This window comes from Aspergillus candidus, assembly GCF_002847045.1.
Source record: "Aspergillus candidus strain CBS 102.13 unplaced genomic scaffold BDW47scaffold_5, whole genome shotgun sequence".
NCBI classification, from domain to species: Eukaryota; Fungi; Ascomycota; class Eurotiomycetes; order Eurotiales; family Aspergillaceae; genus Aspergillus; species Aspergillus candidus.
This window is the reverse complement of record NW_020194010.1, coordinates 470,624-489,142: the sequence shown is the minus strand read 5'-3', so window position 1 is coordinate 489,142 and position 18,519 is coordinate 470,624. Positions and strand designations below refer to the sequence as shown.

At 51.5% G+C, this 18,519-nt stretch overlaps 7 protein-coding genes across 7 annotated transcripts; 4 read left to right on the top strand and 3 right to left on the bottom strand.

Annotated features, from left to right (window-relative positions):
* Positions 1-1,673: 1,673 nt before the first annotated feature.
* On the top strand, positions 1,674-3,478 carry BDW47DRAFT_122877 (MFS general substrate transporter; the record flags this gene model as incomplete). The annotated part of the gene is made up of 4 exons (XM_024815938.1): positions 1,674-1,890; positions 1,945-2,214; positions 2,281-2,954; positions 3,014-3,478. The coding sequence occupies 4 exons, from the start codon at positions 1,674-1,676 to the stop codon at positions 3,476-3,478; spliced, it is 1,626 nt and encodes a 541-aa protein (XP_024675334.1).
* An 875-nt stretch (positions 3,479-4,353) lies between these two features.
* On the bottom strand, positions 4,354-5,327 carry BDW47DRAFT_115473 (uncharacterized protein; the record flags this gene model as incomplete). Its single annotated transcript, XM_024814801.1, has 2 exons — positions 4,354-5,133; positions 5,187-5,327. The coding sequence occupies 2 exons, from the start codon at positions 5,325-5,327 to the stop codon at positions 4,354-4,356; spliced, it is 921 nt and encodes a 306-aa protein (XP_024675333.1).
* A 561-nt stretch (positions 5,328-5,888) lies between these two features.
* BDW47DRAFT_99918 (putative phosphatidylserine decarboxylase) lies at positions 5,889-7,442 on the top strand. The gene has a single exon (XM_024820963.1). The coding sequence runs from the start codon at positions 6,001-6,003 to the stop codon at positions 7,291-7,293; it is 1,293 nt and encodes a 430-aa protein (XP_024675332.1). The 5' UTR covers positions 5,889-6,000; the 3' UTR covers positions 7,294-7,442.
* A 277-nt stretch (positions 7,443-7,719) lies between these two features.
* On the top strand, positions 7,720-10,476 carry BDW47DRAFT_99917 (non-ribosomal peptide synthetase). Its single transcript, XM_024820962.1, has 2 exons — positions 7,720-8,312; positions 8,361-10,476. Exons 1-2 carry the CDS (start codon positions 7,928-7,930, stop codon positions 10,211-10,213), a joined length of 2,238 nt encoding a protein of 745 aa, XP_024675331.1. The 5' UTR covers positions 7,720-7,927; the 3' UTR covers positions 10,214-10,476.
* Positions 10,477-11,425: 949 nt separating this feature from the next.
* On the bottom strand, positions 11,426-13,104 carry BDW47DRAFT_133700 (MFS transporter; the record flags this gene model as incomplete). The annotated part of the gene is made up of 4 exons (XM_024817904.1): positions 11,426-12,624; positions 12,680-12,739; positions 12,798-12,855; positions 13,000-13,104. The coding sequence occupies 4 exons, from the start codon at positions 13,102-13,104 to the stop codon at positions 11,426-11,428; spliced, it is 1,422 nt and encodes a 473-aa protein (XP_024675330.1).
* A 964-nt stretch (positions 13,105-14,068) lies between these two features.
* Positions 14,069-16,163, top strand: BDW47DRAFT_66562 (proline iminopeptidase). The gene is made up of 9 exons (XM_024819562.1): positions 14,069-14,187; positions 14,262-14,497; positions 14,573-14,817; positions 14,877-14,962; positions 15,010-15,174; positions 15,232-15,252; positions 15,313-15,451; positions 15,507-15,603; positions 15,671-16,163. The coding sequence occupies exons 1-9, from the start codon at positions 14,145-14,147 to the stop codon at positions 15,980-15,982; spliced, it is 1,344 nt and encodes a 447-aa protein (XP_024675329.1). The 5' UTR covers positions 14,069-14,144; the 3' UTR covers positions 15,983-16,163.
* BDW47DRAFT_66567 (guanine nucleotide exchange factor MON1) lies at positions 16,082-18,501 on the bottom strand. The gene is made up of 5 exons (XM_024819563.1): positions 17,712-18,501; positions 16,790-17,652; positions 16,556-16,737; positions 16,252-16,486; positions 16,082-16,189 (listed from the first exon to the last, which is right to left on the bottom strand). The coding sequence occupies exons 1-5, from the start codon at positions 18,310-18,312 to the stop codon at positions 16,181-16,183; spliced, it is 1,890 nt and encodes a 629-aa protein (XP_024675328.1). The 5' UTR covers positions 18,313-18,501; the 3' UTR covers positions 16,082-16,180.
* Between the last annotated feature and the right edge of the window lie 18 nt (positions 18,502-18,519).

Here is an 18,519-nt window from a genome sequence, read left to right as displayed (position 1 = left end):
CAGGGGATACACATATATATCCTCTGGGGAGGACGGCCCGTTTACCCAGACTTGACCCACTATTGTCTGTGTCATTTGTTTGATTTCCGCGGATATACAGGGTTCGCTTTTCTGACGGGGGATCGTTTAACAGTGAAACAAGTTAGCATGACTTTATTTCCGTCAATCCTGACTCCCTCAAAGCTAGTGAGTTAGTCTTCACTGTAGCTGTGTAAGCCGCGGTCAAGTGCAAACCCTGGCCCTGTTGCAAGCCGAGATTGGGCCGGTATTAGAGGGATCGGTTCCATCCCGACCGAAACTTGATATCAGGACATGCGCTACTTAAGCGTGGGGCCTTCAGTTTCCTGTTACGGGTGTGGTTTCAGCCGGGCCTTGGCAGACGGTTCCACCGGAAATGTCTCGTGCTGTCACGTCAAGCCGGATCTTATCCATGTTCGCGCTCCGAGCGAAGATGATCATGCGATGGCGATAAGATACTTCATCGGGTGTCCCACTACCCACCCCCGGAAAGATGCACGATCAAGTGACAGGATTCCAGTGCGGGGATCCCAGTGGTCGAGCGAGATCGTACTATTTCGTGACAACAAAGGTTGATACCGAGACCGTGCCATTCATGGACCGGTTCAACCTCCGAGGAGCTAGGCGGGTGGTCCGCGCTGCTTCTTCAACCGATCAAGTCTGTTTATTCGATTCTCTGGTGATTTAGGAAGGGAGGCAGTGGTGACCAGTTTTTCCACCTCATCTCATCTCGTCTCATCGTGTTCGGATGGATCCTGGGGTGTATGGTTTCTTCCCCGGCTGCGGAGAAGTTTCCCCGTCAATATTCTCGCTCACCGAGTGACTGTGGAGAGCGAATAGGGGAGAGACGGAGGATGCGGAGAAATCCCCCTTTGGACACGGAGGACGCGGGGAAGACGACGGACTGGGATGCGAGTGGGGCTACGGACCAGCCCATGGGATCATGGCGTTCTCAAGCTTCAAGCCCATCTTTGTCCTGTCAGGGGTCCTGGAATATACTCATGGTTTCACTCGGGCGGAGAGATGCCCAAGTCATGGAGCTGGTACGATGCCTTTCCACTGCAATGTACTCCGGAATTAACTATGGGAATCCATAGATATCTCGTGTACGCACTCCAGATTGCTTCTGCCGCTAGTCCAAAGGTCAACCCTGCTAAGCTTCCTGCTCAGCACCCCCAGTCTCTAGACCGTTCTACATGTGCCTGTTTCATAGCGTGCTTTGGCAGGATTGGTACCCCCGCTAGGGTTGGCGCTGGCAAGAGTCTACTCTAATCCGCACCGAACGCCACTCTAATTTAATTTTTATAATACTTTTCGTGACAAGACCAAGCCATTTAATATACTATTATACTTCGGTTAGTGTGTATACTACCAGTTATACCACGTATCTGATAGTAATAGTCTAGTTACTATTTCGAGGATCCCTCCCCACTCCTCTTTCGACAAGGTGGTCTACTTGGGCCAAGGAGATCTGCAACGCTCCGCGACAAACGAACCAGGTGCCAGCCTGCGCGGAGAAGGGAGAGGAGCAGGCCTGGGACAAGAGAAAAGAATAAATGCGTCGACTCACCCATCCTGTTTCACGTTTCCTGGTTTTATGTGCAGCTTTGAGATTTGTGATCTGAAACACACAGATCCAACCCTCTTTCGACACCATGGGAGAACACGCCCAACCGCGCAGTTCTATTGAGAAGGGAGCGTCTACGGAGTCCGTCCACGAGGAAAACATCGATGGCATCCGAGTCGAAGTCCTCCAGGGCTCGATGGGCCTGGAAATGGCCCGTCGAAGCCATCCTCCATTGCCCTGGAGTCGGGCGATGCTTCAGCTGTACGCATGCCTGTTGGTGGGCTATCTGTGCTCAGCCTTGAACGGTAGGGTCAAAACACCTGGTGGTCGGTCAAGTATAGTGAGCTGATGAGACTCAGGGTTTGATGGCTCCCTGATGGGTGCCCTGCTTCCCATCCCACAGTTTCAGGAAACCTTCGGTGCCGGCCTCGTCGGTTCCCAGGCGTCCCTTATCCAGGGGATGTACACAATCGGCGGCGTCAGTGCACTGCCTTTCGTCGGCTTTTTGCTGGACAACTGGGGTCGTCGGCTAGGCATGTTTGCTGGATCCGTCATTGTCATCGTCGGGACCATCCTGGGAGGCACAGCCAACAACATGGGCCAACTCCTGGCGAGCCGATTCTTCCTTGGTGAGATGACTAGGTCTCCCCTTTCTGATGGTATCACTAACACCTTGTCTTCTTGACCCATTGCAGGCTGGGGATATTCCATGGCAGCATCTGCTGCCCCCGCCTACGTGGTCGAAATGAGTCACCCTGCATACCGTGACGTCCTAACCGGTCTCTACAACTGCCAGTACTTTGTCGGTGCTATCGCTGCCGCGGGAGCCTGTCGGGGATGCCTCATCTACCCAGACTCCAGGGCATGGCGCATCCCCATCTGGTGTCAGCTCATCTCGTCGAGCTTTGTGGTACTGTTTGTGTGGTTCCTCCCCGAATCGCCCCGGTGGCTTTACAGCCACGGACACCGTGAACAGGCATGGGACGTCATCACCAAGTACCACGGCGAGGGCTCGCGTGACAACGCCTACGTGGAATTGCAGATCCGCGAATACGAGAATGCGATCAACCTCGAAGGCTCGGACAAGCGCTCATGGGACTTCCGGGAGCTCGTCGACACCAAGGCCGCTAGATGGCGTCTGATTTGCGTCGGAATTGCCTCGTTCATGAGCCAGTGGGCGCAGGGAGGCGTCACGACGTACTATATGGGTGGACTTCTCAAGAGCGCTGGTATCACCGATACGACCACAGTCCTGGACGTCAATCTCGGCTTCACTGTCCTCTCCGCTGGAGGGGCCTATATCGGTGGATTCTTCGCACAGAAACTGCGACGACGACCGATGCTGCTCGGTGCTTCTGTTCTTTGCGGCGTAAGTCAAGCTTCTGTGGCTGCATCTTCCATCTTCCATCCTCGCTAATTCCCTCCCAGCTCTCCTTCGCCGGATTGTCAGCCACAACAGGCGTATACTCAGGCAACGAACAAAAGTCGGCCGCCACCGCATCAATCGTGATCATTTTCCTCATCGGCTTCTTCTACAGTTTTGGCTGGACACCACTGCAAGCCATGTACTCCGTCGAGTGTCTGGCGTATGAGACCCGCGCCAAGGGCATGGCCGTCTACTCCGTCTTCACCAACATCGCTCTGCTGGTCAACCAGTTTGGTATCGGCAACGCCATGGAGGTTATAGATTGGCACACGTACATTATCCTGGCGGCGTGGAATATGGTTCAAGCCTCGTTCATCTACTTCTTCGCGGTTGAGACGTGCCAGCGCACTCTCGAGGAGCTCACTGATATCTTTGCAGCGCCCAACCCTAGGAAGAAGAGCACCGAAGCGCGCAAAGTGTTGCTTTCTGAGGAGACTGATGAGGTGTTGCAGGTCAAGGAGGCTTGAGTTACGACATTCTATTCCAGTGGTTCCATTGGTTCCCATCTTTGGGTGTTCTTGATCGCTTGCTATTCTTCGCATAGAATGCTTTTCTTTTTTGGGTAGTTTATTATAGTAATTTGCTGGCATACTCAATGCATTCGATGATCTGGTTTTACAAGCTACCATACGTATATTCTGGGATGTCATTCCACTGGCGACCCGCAGACAGTTTCATCTGACTGGGTTATACTTGACCCAGCCCATTACTTAGTTCATAGCAATATTTCTTCCTGTCATGCTACCTCGGAGTATTCTCACACAGTCAGTCCCGGCCCCTGGTAAAGTAGTAGGGTGTCCAGTTCTACCCTCTGGAATACGTGGTGTATTCGAATTTCAGTGCATATATTTGGAATTTATTTGACACAGAAGACGTAGCCATAATATTGAAAGTTGGCTACCTCAAGATAAACGGTCAGAAGAAAATAGAATTACGATGGTCAGAGTACCATCTGTCAAAGCAGTGACTGTCATGCTTCAAATATAGCAACAGACTACTGATAGATTTATATTCATCCTACTGTAAATTTCCTTTTATTCCTCGTGAAATCTACAGACTTTCTTCCATAAAATCGAAAGCATTTAATTCATCAAAATCTTGATCGGTTTTCTTGCTCCTTGCCCCCACTATCCATACTTGGCAAAGAAAGGTCCTCGCCCCGTGCCCATCATCAACAAAAGGAGAGTGACTATATTCCGGTCCAACTCCAGTGTTATGATATCCGGCAGCACATCATGGCAGCATTTTCTGGGCCTGTCTTCTCAACCCTCCGACGCACTCTGCTATTCACCAGACTTTTCTTTAGGAGAACCAGCCAAACTTCTCCATGGTTTGCTCATGATCAAGCCCGCGCGACAATGATACATGCCTCGACCAGCCCAGTACGTGCCCACCAGTTGGTAACAAATCCTGCTATCGAAAAGTCCATATAATCCCACTTGCTGCCCCCCATCTCCTGCCACCTGCGTCCCTGCTGGCTGATAAAGCGGCTATACTGGGCGTACGCATGCTCTGAATACGGGACGATGGAGATATTCTCCCGCTTGTAACCACACTCCACAAGTGTCTCAATGCAATTCTGCCTGGTTAACACGCGGTCCCAGGACGTGTCGAGCAGACGGAAGGAAGCCCATGTTTTAAGGGTATCAAGCGTCGACATATTCTCCTTTTTGAGGTGTTCCGTGAACGCAACCGAGGCTCCCAGCTCCTGTCGAGCAAATGAGAGAATAGGCTTTCTCGAGGGACGGAAATCAATCAGGGCATCTAGAGATACAAGCCACGGGTTGGGCAATGAGCGGACTGCGCCACTGATTTCGGCGTCCCAGGTATTCGGCTGCGCGGCATCGGCCTGGAAAATCTGGCATTGGGTCTTGTTCTTCCCGTGGAACAATTTTTCATCTTCTCTCAAGCGGGATTCTGCCATCTTCGCCTGGATAGAGCTGAGCGTGAGGCCAACCCAGTGGGTGCATTTGTCCTGATACTCCTTCAACAACAAGCGGGCGGTCTCAGCACACCCGCACCCGACCTCCACCATCGAAAACTGCTGTTGAGCGGAGATCCCAGCCGTGGCTAGAAGCTCTCTGAACAGGTCTGCGCAAGCCTCGGAGGGATGGGTTGCGTTCTAGGGTCAATCAGCGCTGAAGTCACCCCACAACCATTGATGGGGAATCTCACCTTCCAGAACCCCAGATTAACCCACAAGGACTGGGGCTCCAAGTCCGCGTTGAACCAGAGGTTCTCAAGTCCGTAGGCCAGGTCCGCATTGGTCCCGCCGATTTTATACCGAATGTTCATCTCCTTGCGGCGTTGAACCATGTGGCTCAGAAGAGGGTTGGACGGACAGTGGCGCAGTGGTACGACATACATGCAGAACATGGCGACTGCGAAACCAAGGACATAGCTTTTCAAGAGATGATAGAAGGCCGCCCGTTCTTCCCGACTCGGGTCTGCGGACAGGTAGAACGGTGCAGCCACACAGGGCAGTAAGGCAAGGCCGGCAATATATCGGAGCATGACGAACGAGGGGATAGAGATGTTTGGCTAGTAGGTATTAAGACCGACTGTGTCGACGCTTGTTTTTGCTTTAATACCCTAGAACTACGAGCTGGTTTCGAACTCGGTGAAAAGTGTTATAGTGGGTCTTGAACGGGGCTGGCCGACTCATATTGCTCCTTGCATCAAGGATGCACCTCGGAGGCACGGACATCCCATGTTGCATATGATACGCGTCAAGTAGAGTATGCAAGGAGCTTACGTCCTTTAAGCCACGCAACTGAGCGCTGTATGCCGGCCCATATGGAACCGAAATGAGACTCAATGGAAGTCAATCTGTCCCTAATTGAGGTGATTTCTGTAGGTCCCTATTTCTGGGGACTTCCCCAACTAGCATGGAAGTTGGAGAAAAGACATTACAATCTACTCGAAAAAAACAAGATACCCAGGAGCACTGTGCGTCCTAGCTTTACGCACCATTGCCTAGCCATTCACTATGGGTTCTCTTTGTGATAACCTCCCCACGGACAGTACCACCACTCGCCGCTTCCAAGAGATGGTCGCCGGTCTCAAAAGTCGCCTGCCTCGTGTTTTGGATCCCACCGTGACGGCATTGAAGAAGTTGCTTGAAGGCGACGAGACACTGGAAGCGCTTTGCCATTCCATGTTCGCAGAGGCAAAAGAGCTGGTCGAGGCGAAGAGAGCCCATCAGGTCTACCTCGCCATCAACAGCATTGACGTTCTCATGCAGATGTTCGATTATATTCTGACACAGTCTCCCGTGTGGGAGGACCACGACAGGCCCGACAATCTCGGTGGCCTTCCTTTCAACCTCATCCTCATGGTCCTCATGGAAACCCACAGCGGCCTACAACTGTTCAGGCACGTCGCTGTCAATCAACACCTCAAACATATCCTGCAGACATGGGCCCAGTTTCTAGAATCCCCCAACTCACTCTACGTTCTCAATTCGCAGACCGGCTGGCTGTCACCCCGTGCCGTAGCGAGGCTAGAAGACGTCGCCAACAAACCCACTGGAGGGATCCGAAACTTTATTGACATCTATGACTGTCCAGACCCCAACGATCCAGAAACGCTGGGATTCCCATCCTGGGACGCATTCTTCAGCCGCAAATTCAAGCCCGGTCTCCGACCCACCCCAAGCCACGATGCTCTCCTCGCCAACGGGGGCTCAGTAATTTTGAACGCCTGCGAGTCGAAGCCATGGCACATCACCCGATGTTGCTCAAGCGGCACCGCCATCGTCCTCAAGGGCACGTCATACTCCATCCGCTCCATGCTCGGCAACGATCCACTAGCAGCGCACTTTGAAAACGGCACCGTCTACCAAGCCTACCTATCCGCGCTGAGCTATCACCGGTGGCATGCTCCCGTCTCGGGCATCGTTCGGAAGGTCCTCTATCTAGACGGTAGCTATTTTTCCCAGCTACCCATGTCTGATATCCTGGCTATGGAGAAGTCCCAGAGCTACCTGGCAACCGTCGCGGCGCGTGCAGCGATCTTGATCGATGCCTACGATATGCGTGTCGGTCTGGTCGGCCTTGTGGCAGTTGGTATGGGCGAGGTATCGTCGTGCGAAGCGTTCGTTAAGGAGGGCGATCATGTACGGGCCGGTGATGAGATTGGATGCTTTCACTACGGAGGATCGACGCACTGTCTTCTGTTTAGAGAGGGCCTGGATGTCCTGTTCGAGCCGATCGTGGAAGACAAGACCAAAGATCAGAACATACCTGTGCGAAGTCTTCTTGCTCGTTGCTACAGCACTTAGAAAAAGAGAAAGAAAAAATTATAACAAAAGCCTGGGGGGGGGGACCTAGCCAGTGAATTACACCACATATGTTCTGCAAGAGTTTGTAGGGAATGCGCTTGAATCAGATCCCAACATCCTGTGCCGAAGAGTAGATATGATAGAGTTTAATGCGATGGCCATCAACAGACAAAAGTCAAAGACCGAAATTCATTTTCGCAATGGCGTGGTCTACTTAATAGCTCTGATTTGTCTCATGCCGCCTACCTGCAAGAAAATCTTTGCGGACCCACATTGAGCACCGGGGATATGCAGTACATGGAAAACTCGATACTTGCCTTTTCATTGCACTGGCCATGTGAGGTGTAGCGTGGGCGTAACCAGCGGTGTGACTGTCCTCCAGTATGACGCGCTGAACACATCTGTATACACATCCCCCTTGCATATATAGATTCCGCTCGAGCCTGGAAGAGGAAGGCAACTTATCAGTCAATCATCATGCAGCCAGCTCACCACCTATCCTGCCCGGAATGACACCGTCAAAAGATTGAGTATAAGAGGCGATTTGCATAGCGGGAAGCCGCTGATTAAATCGGCTCAATATTACCCTTTCAACGATCGAATCCAACGGTTCCTGTTAGGAAAAGAATCACCGATGTCTCACCCTCAAATGTCCAGTTGCCGGGAGTTTTTTCCGAACAAGTTCAATACGCACACACCATGCAAAGTCACTTCTTTTGACGTGATCCTCGACTGGGAGAAGTATCCGGTGATACCGGAGCGGTTGGTTGCGGCAGCATGGTCCATTGTTGGATCACGATGGTTCTACAAGGATGAGATTCACTTTCATCTTCGGGTAGCTGGAGATAATACGCATGTGTCTCTTCCAGTGCGTGTGCTCACTGGACCTGATATGAATGTGGGAGGCCTTCTACGGCAACTGGAGGGGCAAATAGTACTCGAGAATCAGGGTATCTTGTGCAAACACAACGCCGCAGAGCATGCCCAACCCCAAGGGTTTTCCATAGTCTATGGACCAGGTAAGGGATTTACATTTGATCTGTGAGCTCGCGGCTAATTTGAGATAGAACCGAATGACGGCAAAAGAGACTGCGTATATATTTTGGAGTGCGGTCAACGAGAGTCGGGATTGCACTTCAAGGTGTATACTTCTGGGGATGTCCTCCGCTTGGAAGAGGCTCAGCGAATAGCTCGCTCAACCCAGAAGCTGCTTGAGGATTTGGCCTACGGTCGACTCGAGAACACGGCCTTGTCGGATATCGGTATTATCAGTGAGCGTGACCTCGCAGACGTCTGGCGGAGAAACGGAACGGTTCCCCAAGCGGTCGAGACTCCCGCTCATGAAACCATTCGTCGACATGCCAGGGAGCGTCCAGAGGCATGCGCGGTATGTGCATGGGACGGGTCCTGGACGTACAAAGAGTTGGATCATTTTTCAACTCGGTTGGCACTGGGCTTGATCCGAGAAGGGGTGGGGAGGGACGTGACCGTACCCCTGCATTTTGAAAAATCGAAATGGATGCCAGTCGCGATTCTGGGGGTTATGAAGGCAGGGGGTGTTTTTCTTCAGTTGGCCAGCTCTATTCCCAAGGGTCGAACAGAAGCCATCTTGAGTGTGGACAAGCCTCCATTTGCCCTCACCGGCGCAGACGCTCCGAGTTGGCTGGCCGATCTTGTGCGAACATACACGGTGCATGATCTCCTGTCGCAGGATACTGAAGAATTATCTCTCATCCCCAAGTGCTCTTTGAGCCAAGATTGTGTTCAACTATTCACATCTGGAAGCACGGGCCAGCCAAAGGGCATTGTCTGGACGCATGAAGTACTGGCGACCAACTGCCAGGAGATCGCCAACATACAGTCGATGGGTCCGCACACGAGACAGTTTCAGACCGCTTCCTATGAGTTTGACGTGAGCATGATGGAAACGATTGCTGTGCTCTTAGCGGGAGGTTGTCTCTGTATCCCACCGGAGAAAGACGGCGTAAACTGCTCTCCCGCCACTCTCGAGGCGCTGCGAGCCAATTCCGTCTACCTGACTCCAACCTTGGCCGAAGGCCTTGATCCGGACGCTGTTCCCTCCCTGAAGACTCTTGCCTCGGAGGGTGAGATATTACCCAAGCATGTTGTGTCTAAGTGGGCCGGGCGAGTGACGATGTTCAACTTCTACGGGCCTGCTGAATGTCCCCACGTTGCTGCATGCGTTGTCGACCCGGAAGCCTTCCAGACGGGGTTCGCCGGATCAACTTCTGTCTGTCTGCGGTGGGTAGTTGACCCCCACAACCACGACAAGCTCCTGCCTGATGGAGCAATTGGGGAGTTGTTGGTGGAGGGACCGATCCTCCTCGACCGGTACGTCGGGAATGTCCCGAATGCAGCACCGTTTGTTAGCCCTACCTGGTTACACTGTGGTTGCCCTGGCGTTCCCGGACGACAAGGACGACTGTTCAAGACGGGCGACTTGGTCCGTTGTGACGACAATGGGAACTTGACCGTCATTGGCCGCAAGGACACCCAAGTGCAGATCCACGGTGAACGAGTTGAGCTCTCTGAGGTCGAGCACAATGTGCGCCGGTTCCTAAAGGAGCATGTCGGTGTGGTAGCCGAAATGATCATTCCCTCTGGATATACCAAGCCGATCTTGGCTGCCTTCCTAGTAATTGGCGATGACATGGCTTTGTCCCCTTGCAGTCCCGGGGGAATTCTGAAAGACCTCATAGCCGGTGTTGAGCGTCTGGCTGACTACGTACCGCAGACGTTCATCCCTGCTGTATACATACCGGTGAGGCAGATTCCGATGACTGTTTCTGGGAAGACCAATAGGCGGAAACTGCGCCAGATGGGGGCATCAATGGGCTTAGAGGATTTGGCTGCAGGACATCTCGCATGCAGGAGAGCAACCGGAGAGAGTGATGCATAAGCAGGACACATGGCTAAAACACGAGAGACATTGCTATTGACGAATAGTATGGTCTACCAGTCATGAGCTGTTAATGATGAAGCAAACCTGGCGCTGAAAGCTTTGTGTAGGCGTTTATATATTCTCAAGACCACTACACCAAAACGTTGACCAACTTGGTATAGGGCTTAACCTGACTGATATACCTAACATATATTCCGGGGCCATTTGAGCGTTAGGAAGAAGGGTTTATGGATAAAATCTTACATCTGTTGCCTGGTTTATCAAGATATAGAGTTACGGAATACACGTAGTAGTACGCACATGCCTTCGCGAACCCAAAGAGTACGTACTTAATGGCATACATACCTGCTCGAACTCGCCGGAGCATACGATGGGTCTGTTAGTCCCAGAGTAATATGTTGGGTATATCAGTCAGGCTAAGCCCTATACCAAAAGTTGGTCAACGTTTTGTGTAGTGGTCTTGAGATAATATCATTGTCATCCATGAATGACTACGCAGAAAAACCATACAAGACGACCTGAACACCCGACACGGACCCGCATTCCAACAGGACGTGACCCGAGTCCTTTCAGCTGGTCTATCCTGTTGTGCCCATTGTATTATATGACGCGTCCGTTGCCCCTTGCCGTGAACTATATACATATACACGTCATAAAGGGCGCTATGTGGCTGCCGCGCGTTCGTCCATCAGGTAGCCTCGCATCGCAGGTTGTACAGGTAGATGTACTTCGTAGCGATCGATATTAGACAAATCTCAAGGGCATGTCCTACTCTTTGGTTCTCCATTGATGCTAGTTCTTCGTCATGCTCGTGCACAAATGCCGATACGATATCACTCTTTCCTTTCATGCTTCCATCCCTCGAAATACCCGACACATCCACTCCCCCGCCGCCAAAAGAAAAAAAAACAAAGGGAGGAAGACAGAATTCTATGAATATGGATCAGTTTGTCTAGTTTGACAGCATTTCCTCAATTGATTCATGAGTTTGCGTGGCATACTGCGTTGCATGCTGATGTCTCGAAACTCGGCATATATATATGCCGTAGAGATCACATGTCTCTTACCATATGTAGTTCGATCTGTAGCGCCTTCTTACAATGTAGTGATGAATGATATTAGAACAAAAAGATAATTGCGACTAGAAAAGCAACAAGCACAAAGGATTCTTGGGCAGGATCAAGATCTGTCTGCCTCCAGCTAGTCATTTCAGTGACGAGATACCAACACCACCACTCCACACACGCCCATCGGCACCGCCAGGGCCCACGACATAGTCGTCCACCCGGCATAATCTCGAATGTATCCTCCGAAAAAGGGTCCCATCAATGCCCCAGCAGCAAAAAAGCCATTGCTCAGTCCGCAGGCCAGTGCAATCAAGGCCTTTCCGCCCAACGCCCCGGGGCTAGCGACTGGTGCGTCAAGCGCAAGACGGGTCACCTCGACCATAACTGGTGTCTCGATGATACCAATGCAAGCACCAATGAGCGCCAGCAATGCGCAGAGAAGAATCTTATGACTGAGAAGGTTCTCCGTAACATACCGCAGGCTGCACAACAGCGGTACCATTGCAAAAAGGGCTGCGGCAATCAAGTAGTAGCGGGTTCTGGGCCACCGGTCTAGCACAGAGCCGATGACGGGGTCGATGACATGCGGTGCCATCAGGGGGATGAAAATGAGGCCTTGGGCCGTTTGCTTCCAACCAAAGGTGTCATGGACATGCAGTGGCAACACACTATCAAATGCTGCTAGAACCGCCGAGACGAGAAAATAGACCGTCAATGCCAGAAGCATCCGTGGAGACCGGAGCAGGCAAAGCGCTGCGGCATGTGCCGAGGGTTGACAGGAGCCCAACGGTGGAGGTTTCAGGCCAGACTGGTCTGGTGTTTGGTTTTTTCGCGTGCAGACACCAGCTCCTTCTTCCCCAGATACCGTGGCAGTGGCGTTTTCTTCGACGGGTGCTTCTTGTTTCTCGGTTTTCACCTGCACATGTTCCACATTAGTAGGCTCCATTGTTGTCTCTTCTGGCGCATTCTCGGCGATCATCATGCGGAGGACCGCGTCCAACACAAGAACGCCAAATGCTAGTCCGAACGGGGCGTAATAGCCGCCATGCTCATAGAGAATGCCCCCCAAGAGCGGGCCAGCCGTGGTTCCCCCTACCGTGGACATGGCGGCATACCCCAGCGCTTGTCCCAGTGCATCCTCCTCAAATCGATCGACCAGCAGCGCGAGCCCGACGGTCCAAACCATCGCCCCAGCAGCGCCCTGAAGTAAGCGACCCACGATCCACAGAGCCAGGTTCGTGCCTATACATAGTAGCGCCGTGGCAACCACCAAGATCGCAAGCCCTATGAGGAACGGCCATCGACGGGACTGGGCGCGGTCTGCAAGATATCCGCATATGGCTACATTGTGACCGCGTCAAGGGTTTTCATTCCAGCGAGGAGGGTCAAAACTCACGAGACACTATGGTCATTGCTGCTCCGTGTAGCGCGAGAAGAATCGACGTCCACCGTTGCTCTGGGGAGATTATCGATCAGTACTTTGGGCACGAGTATCTGTCGATGAAAACACTTACCCTCTCCCTGAGATAGCTTGACTCTCTCATGGAGAGCTGTCGGAACAATGGGCACAATCTGGAAGTATCAGTACCGTAGGGTCCATGAATGGGTTCGCCGTGGGCACCCTAACCAATCCGTAAAGTAGCATGTCCTAAAGTCGATTATCATCGGCAGGACTCTCTGACTTGTGCGTCAGATGACAGAACAAGATAGCCATACCGTCATTCCTGCAAAACAAACCACACAGATAACGAAATTTCTCGAGGATCGCCATCCGCACGGCATTTTTCTCCCACCACCAAGGTCTTGCGCGACGGTTTCCATAGTCATTTTTTCTGTGCGCGTTTGCATATAAAACAGTCCAAAGCCGCTGTCTGAAAGTCACAGTAGAAAATGGAATAGAATATATAGCCCAAGCCAAAAATACCCTGTCCTGCACGCAAGGGTCACTGTTGGAGGTACTAATTAAGGGATGGGGATCATCATGGTCTATAGTGTCCGAGATGCCCTTCGACAACCGTCATAACCCCTGCAGGCTATTCAATAGTTACTGATTACTGTTAATGTTCAGTCTGAGAAATTTCGTCAAATCCTACCAGCTGCTGTCTGCGTTAGATACGACCCATAGAGTATGTGTGGATTTCCAAGTTGACACCATATATTCATCTTTTATAATTGAGATGATGGATCAGCTCTCCTCCAATTTCTTTCAAGACAAGTCAGATTTAGAACTCAAATAACCCCTATATGGAGACTATCGAAAACCCGTTCAGAACTCATGTAGAATACATACTTGATACTTGATTCATGTAGAAGGTTAGTTGCCTCAGGTAGGTTCATAACTGTTATGCTCAGTAGTTAGCCGGCCGTAATGCAGATGCTGAGTCAACTATACCAATACATAGAGCCACACTGGCTGGTTTGTATATTTCATGAACTCCACAGTAACCGGACCCACTGGAAGGTACTAGTTGAAGAAGGATTCAAACGATGATATTGATGATATAAAGATAGAGATGATGAAAATACAGCTGCATAGGTAGGTGACCAAATGGGTACGATCAGGTGACCTGTTCACCGTGGTATATTTGTACCAGAACCCACTCGCTTATCATCATTTCGAAATTGCAATTTGAATATGATCAATTACGTGGCTGAACGTCGTCAATATAAGCCAGACGTAGAAAAATAGAAAATGGTTGATATGGATGGAGGGGTCAGGACGGAAGTAGTATGGTAGTAGCCACGAATGAACTTACCCGTGCTGATCGCGCGGCATCAACTCCCCGCTAATCCCTCTTCTACTTCTCTTCCCATCGCCGTCAGCACCGTGATCGGTCCAGCACGAGAACAAACTACTCACAATGGCTGCAAAGTTGATCGATAAACAGCTTCACAATGTCCCCGGTATGCGTCTCTTCAGGGAATACATGGCTTAAACAGGGCTGGGTAGAAACCAATAATGTTGACATGAGACACAGGCAAACTCCGCGTGGCAGAGCTACTCTTCGACGTTCCAGTCAACTACAATAAGCCCAATGAAGGCACTCTCAGACTGTTCGCCCGGAGCGTGCGTCGTCTGGTGACGCCGGTTGAGTCCACCAAGGAAGAGAAACAACTCCCGTGGTTGGTCTATCTGCAGGGAGGCCCGGGGATGGGCTGCAGGCCCCCGCAGGAGTATGGCTGGGTCGGAACGGTCCTCGAAAGGGGGTATCAGGTAAGCTTTTTCCGGTTGTGGAATTGTATAACATACATAAGAGGTGGGAAACCAGTCACTTAATCCTTCACGTAGGTCCTGTTTCTGGATCAGCGAGGCACGGGTCTCAGCTCCACCATCACCGCCGGCACGCTGGCTCTCCAAGGAAATGCGATCAAACAGGCAGAGTATCTCAAAAATTTCCGCGCGGACAACATTGTTCGAGACTGCGAAGCTGTCCGCCGCTGTCTCACCACTGACTATCCCGAAGACAAACGCAAATGGAGCGTGATTGGCCAGAGTTTTGGCGGTTTCTGTATCGGAACCTATCTTTCCTTATTGTGAGTGGACCGAACCCCAGTGTACACAAAACCCAATCCCGTTTACTGACATCTCATAGTCCAGAAGGATTGGCTGAAGCGTTCATTTGTGGTGGACTTCCCCCGCTGGTGAACGAGCCAGATCCTGTCTATGCGAAGACTTATGGTATGAGCTATGAAGGAAGTTTCTACGTCAAATCTGACACGCAACAGAGAAGGTGGCACAGCGAAACAAAGACTACTACGCTAAATTCCCCGAGGACGTTGCGCGTGTGAAGCAAATCGTTCAATACCTGAAGGACAACCAGGTTACCCTGCCGTCGGGGACCTTGTCGCCCGAAAGATTCCAGCAGCTGGGTATCAGCTTTGGTATGCATGGTAAGATGAGCAATTTCACTGGGATTCTTTCGCTACAGACTTGCTGACGGTTCACAGGTGGCATTGACAGCGTCCATGGTAGTGTGACAACGTCCCCAACGAGACAGATGAGGTTCTCAAGCTAACCACCCATGCCAGAGCTCGTTTATCGTGCCTGGAATGACCTGGAGACCTTCGGTTTCTTCACACACCCTACCCTGACCTCCATCGACAGCTATGGTGGCCAAGACCAAAATGTCATCTACGCCATTCTGCACGAAGCAATCTACTGCCAGGGGTGGGGGCCCCATTCATATAATCTCAAAGGAACTGCATTCACTGACAACGGACAGACGAGCCTCAAACTGGTCCGCCGATAGATATCGCGCAGCCAACTCACAATTCCACCTCAATGCCGATCATCCCGAGATCTGTTTCACCGGCGAGATGGTGAGCATTCTCCATCCATACATGCATACAAAGCACTTTAATCAGCGCTGACAAGAACACACTGCAGATATACAAAGACATGTTCGACTCATACACCGAATTGAACAGCATCAAAGAGGCAGCAGACATCCTCGCAACCACGACGGACTGGCCGGCTCTCTACGACGAGAAGCAGCTAGCAAAGAACGAGGTCCCCGTTTACGCTGCGACCTTCGTAGACGATATGTATGTGCACTTCGACCACTCTGTGAACACCGCTTCGAAGATCAAGGGGACCAAGCAGTTCATCACAAACGTCATGTATCATAATGCTATCCGTGCCAAGCCGGATGAGCTTATAAGGCAGCTCTTTGCGCTGCGGGATGATACTATCGACTAAGCGCCTCCTCGCACTTCTGGCCGCTATTGCATCGGACGTCTCAAAAGACGTTACTTCATGGATTCTTTTATATTTCCAAACCCGTGAGTGTCAATACGCGCTATGGCATATGCAGATGTCCCTATATTTCTATAAGCAAAGACAGATATCTAAAATATATCGATATCCAACTTCGACAAAATAAACGGCACAAGCAAGCTAAAAAACCTATACGTAGATACACCATTAGACAAGATCCACTTAGAGTACAAGTAAAACAAAACACTTACTGCACCACCAATAATAAACAGCCTCTCTTCTTCGCGCTCCACCCACTGCACAATCTTGCTCGCACTCTGAGCAAGTGCGTTTCTATTCGCGTGTGGACCAGCCACGCAGTAGAACTCAAACACGGGAGTCACCCACGCAAAGGACGTTGATGACTGGGACACGCAGTGGTGGACTTTGACGTGCGTGTATTTCGCATGGATGCTTGCGTGGAGATTATTGTATGTAGACATGAGTCTGTTGTGTTTCAGTCAACTGCATACATAGCAAGCTAGCTAGTTCTCAGGACGCGGGGCTACTACTAACCTGCGACGTCGAGAGACGGAGGAGAATTCGAGGTCGTAGGCCGACATGCTGAACTGCACGTTTGCGCGAGATTTGTACAGGAAATGGTGGAGGACTGTCCCCGGGACGATGTCGGTTGTAGCGGGTCGGCCTTTCTCGACGGCCTCTCTTATGACCTTCAAGCTACCGTTGTTTTCCAGTTGCTGGGGGGAGAAAATTAGCGATTTGGGCTGGGCAAGATAAAGATTTTCCTACCTCTACAAAATTGTTTCTCATCTCCTGTAGATCGAAGAAGCTTTCTTTGTTCGTGCTGATCAAGATAATGGCAACAGACTCTTCTTTCGTCGTTGTGTCGTCGGAATTGTCGCCCGCGTTCTCTCGAAGATCGAGGAAACTGACATACATGTAGAGATAGCCACTGCTGTTGAAACCCGGTAGGCAAACCGGGATCCAGCTCTCGCCCCCGCCTGCCTTTACGGCGTCTGCTTCGAAAATCATGTTGAATAGAAGTTGGAGGTCGCCGGGATGTAATGAGTGTTTCTTCGGGCGCACAACGCTGACTAGACGGCCGCCGGCAACCACTAAACCGTATAGGAGACTGCTGACCTTGGCTTTGAGAAGTGTGCTATTGATCTTTTGGCGGTGAGCTTTTCGGAGTTTCAAGCATTCAAGGGCTGAGAAGAGAGTGGATGGCGATCCTTTGGTGAAGCTGTCTGCCAGCGTAGAGAGTAGACTCTCGGTTCCCTGTAAGGGCCGTTTGAGATCTGTAGATGGACGGACGGAAAAGAGGTGAGTCAAAGACGGCAAAGTCAACGTAGACAAAATCTGCATGTACAGGGCTTCGAGTTGCAGCTTGAGTTGGGTGTCGCTCTCAAGGACCCGGCTGATAGCTACCAGGTATAGTGGCCCTTTGGTCACGACCACGAACTTGGTGTCCCCAGCAGTGAAGCTACTTAGATGATCATGGGCGTCCTCGTAGAACGAGATGATGGTCTGGATGACGCCGACATACGTCGATATTAGCCCACCATCACCATGTCTTGTCCATATTGGCTTCCCGGCAGCAGAAAGGATGATATAATGCTTTTGCTTGGCTTGCCATCTCGCAAGAACCAATTCTAGAATCGAGCAAACGATCAGCGTGTGAACAAAACAATATATTACGGAATCTACACACCCTCATTATTACCGTCCTCTTCCACGTTGCCTACCGACTCGAATTCGCTCGCGAACCCGTCCTCTACATCGTCGGCTTGAAACTCCGGGAATCGGAGCAACCCTGAGCTATCCTGCTGCACAACCGGTTCATCCGACACGACAAAATCGCTAAAGACATGATCGGCCTCTCCAGGATCTGCATGCGGGATAGAGCTTCGGATGCTCGCAGAATCGCCTGTTTCACTCGCCCTTGAGCTGGCTATATGACTGAGGCTTGCCTTCGCCCTCAGGTTCTCGGCTAACCCGTGGGCGTGGTTATTCTCCTTCCCTCCGCTGTTCGAGCCGATATCCGTGAGCGATACAGCGGTCGTGGCCTTCGACTGTAGATTCGATTGCGTTGTACTCCGTGGCACTCGTAGAGATGCGCCTCCTTCATCCAACAAGCCTAACGTGTTCGGGCGCGGGGGCAGTGGCGGCGGAGATCCTTCGGAGCTTGCGCTGCGGCCTTCACTACCAGAGTCAATCGGTCGCGCCTCAACGACTTCTAATCCGCCGTCATTCGGTCCTTTTGAAGCGTCGCTTCGTGAGCCCTGAGCTTTGGGCTCGGCTTTGGAATCCATGGCCCTTGGGCGGCCGCGCGCATTGACAAAACGTTTCCGGTAGTCGTGGTCTCTTGTAAATCAGCGAACCGAGTTCAAGTGGCGCAAAGCATCGTCGAAAGTAAGTCTGATATCTCCAGCGATCGTTGGAGACGCATAGCTCGTGTAGAGGGTGGTTGACAGACGTCAGGGTGGACGAGTGGGGATGCGAGGGAGTGTACAAAGATC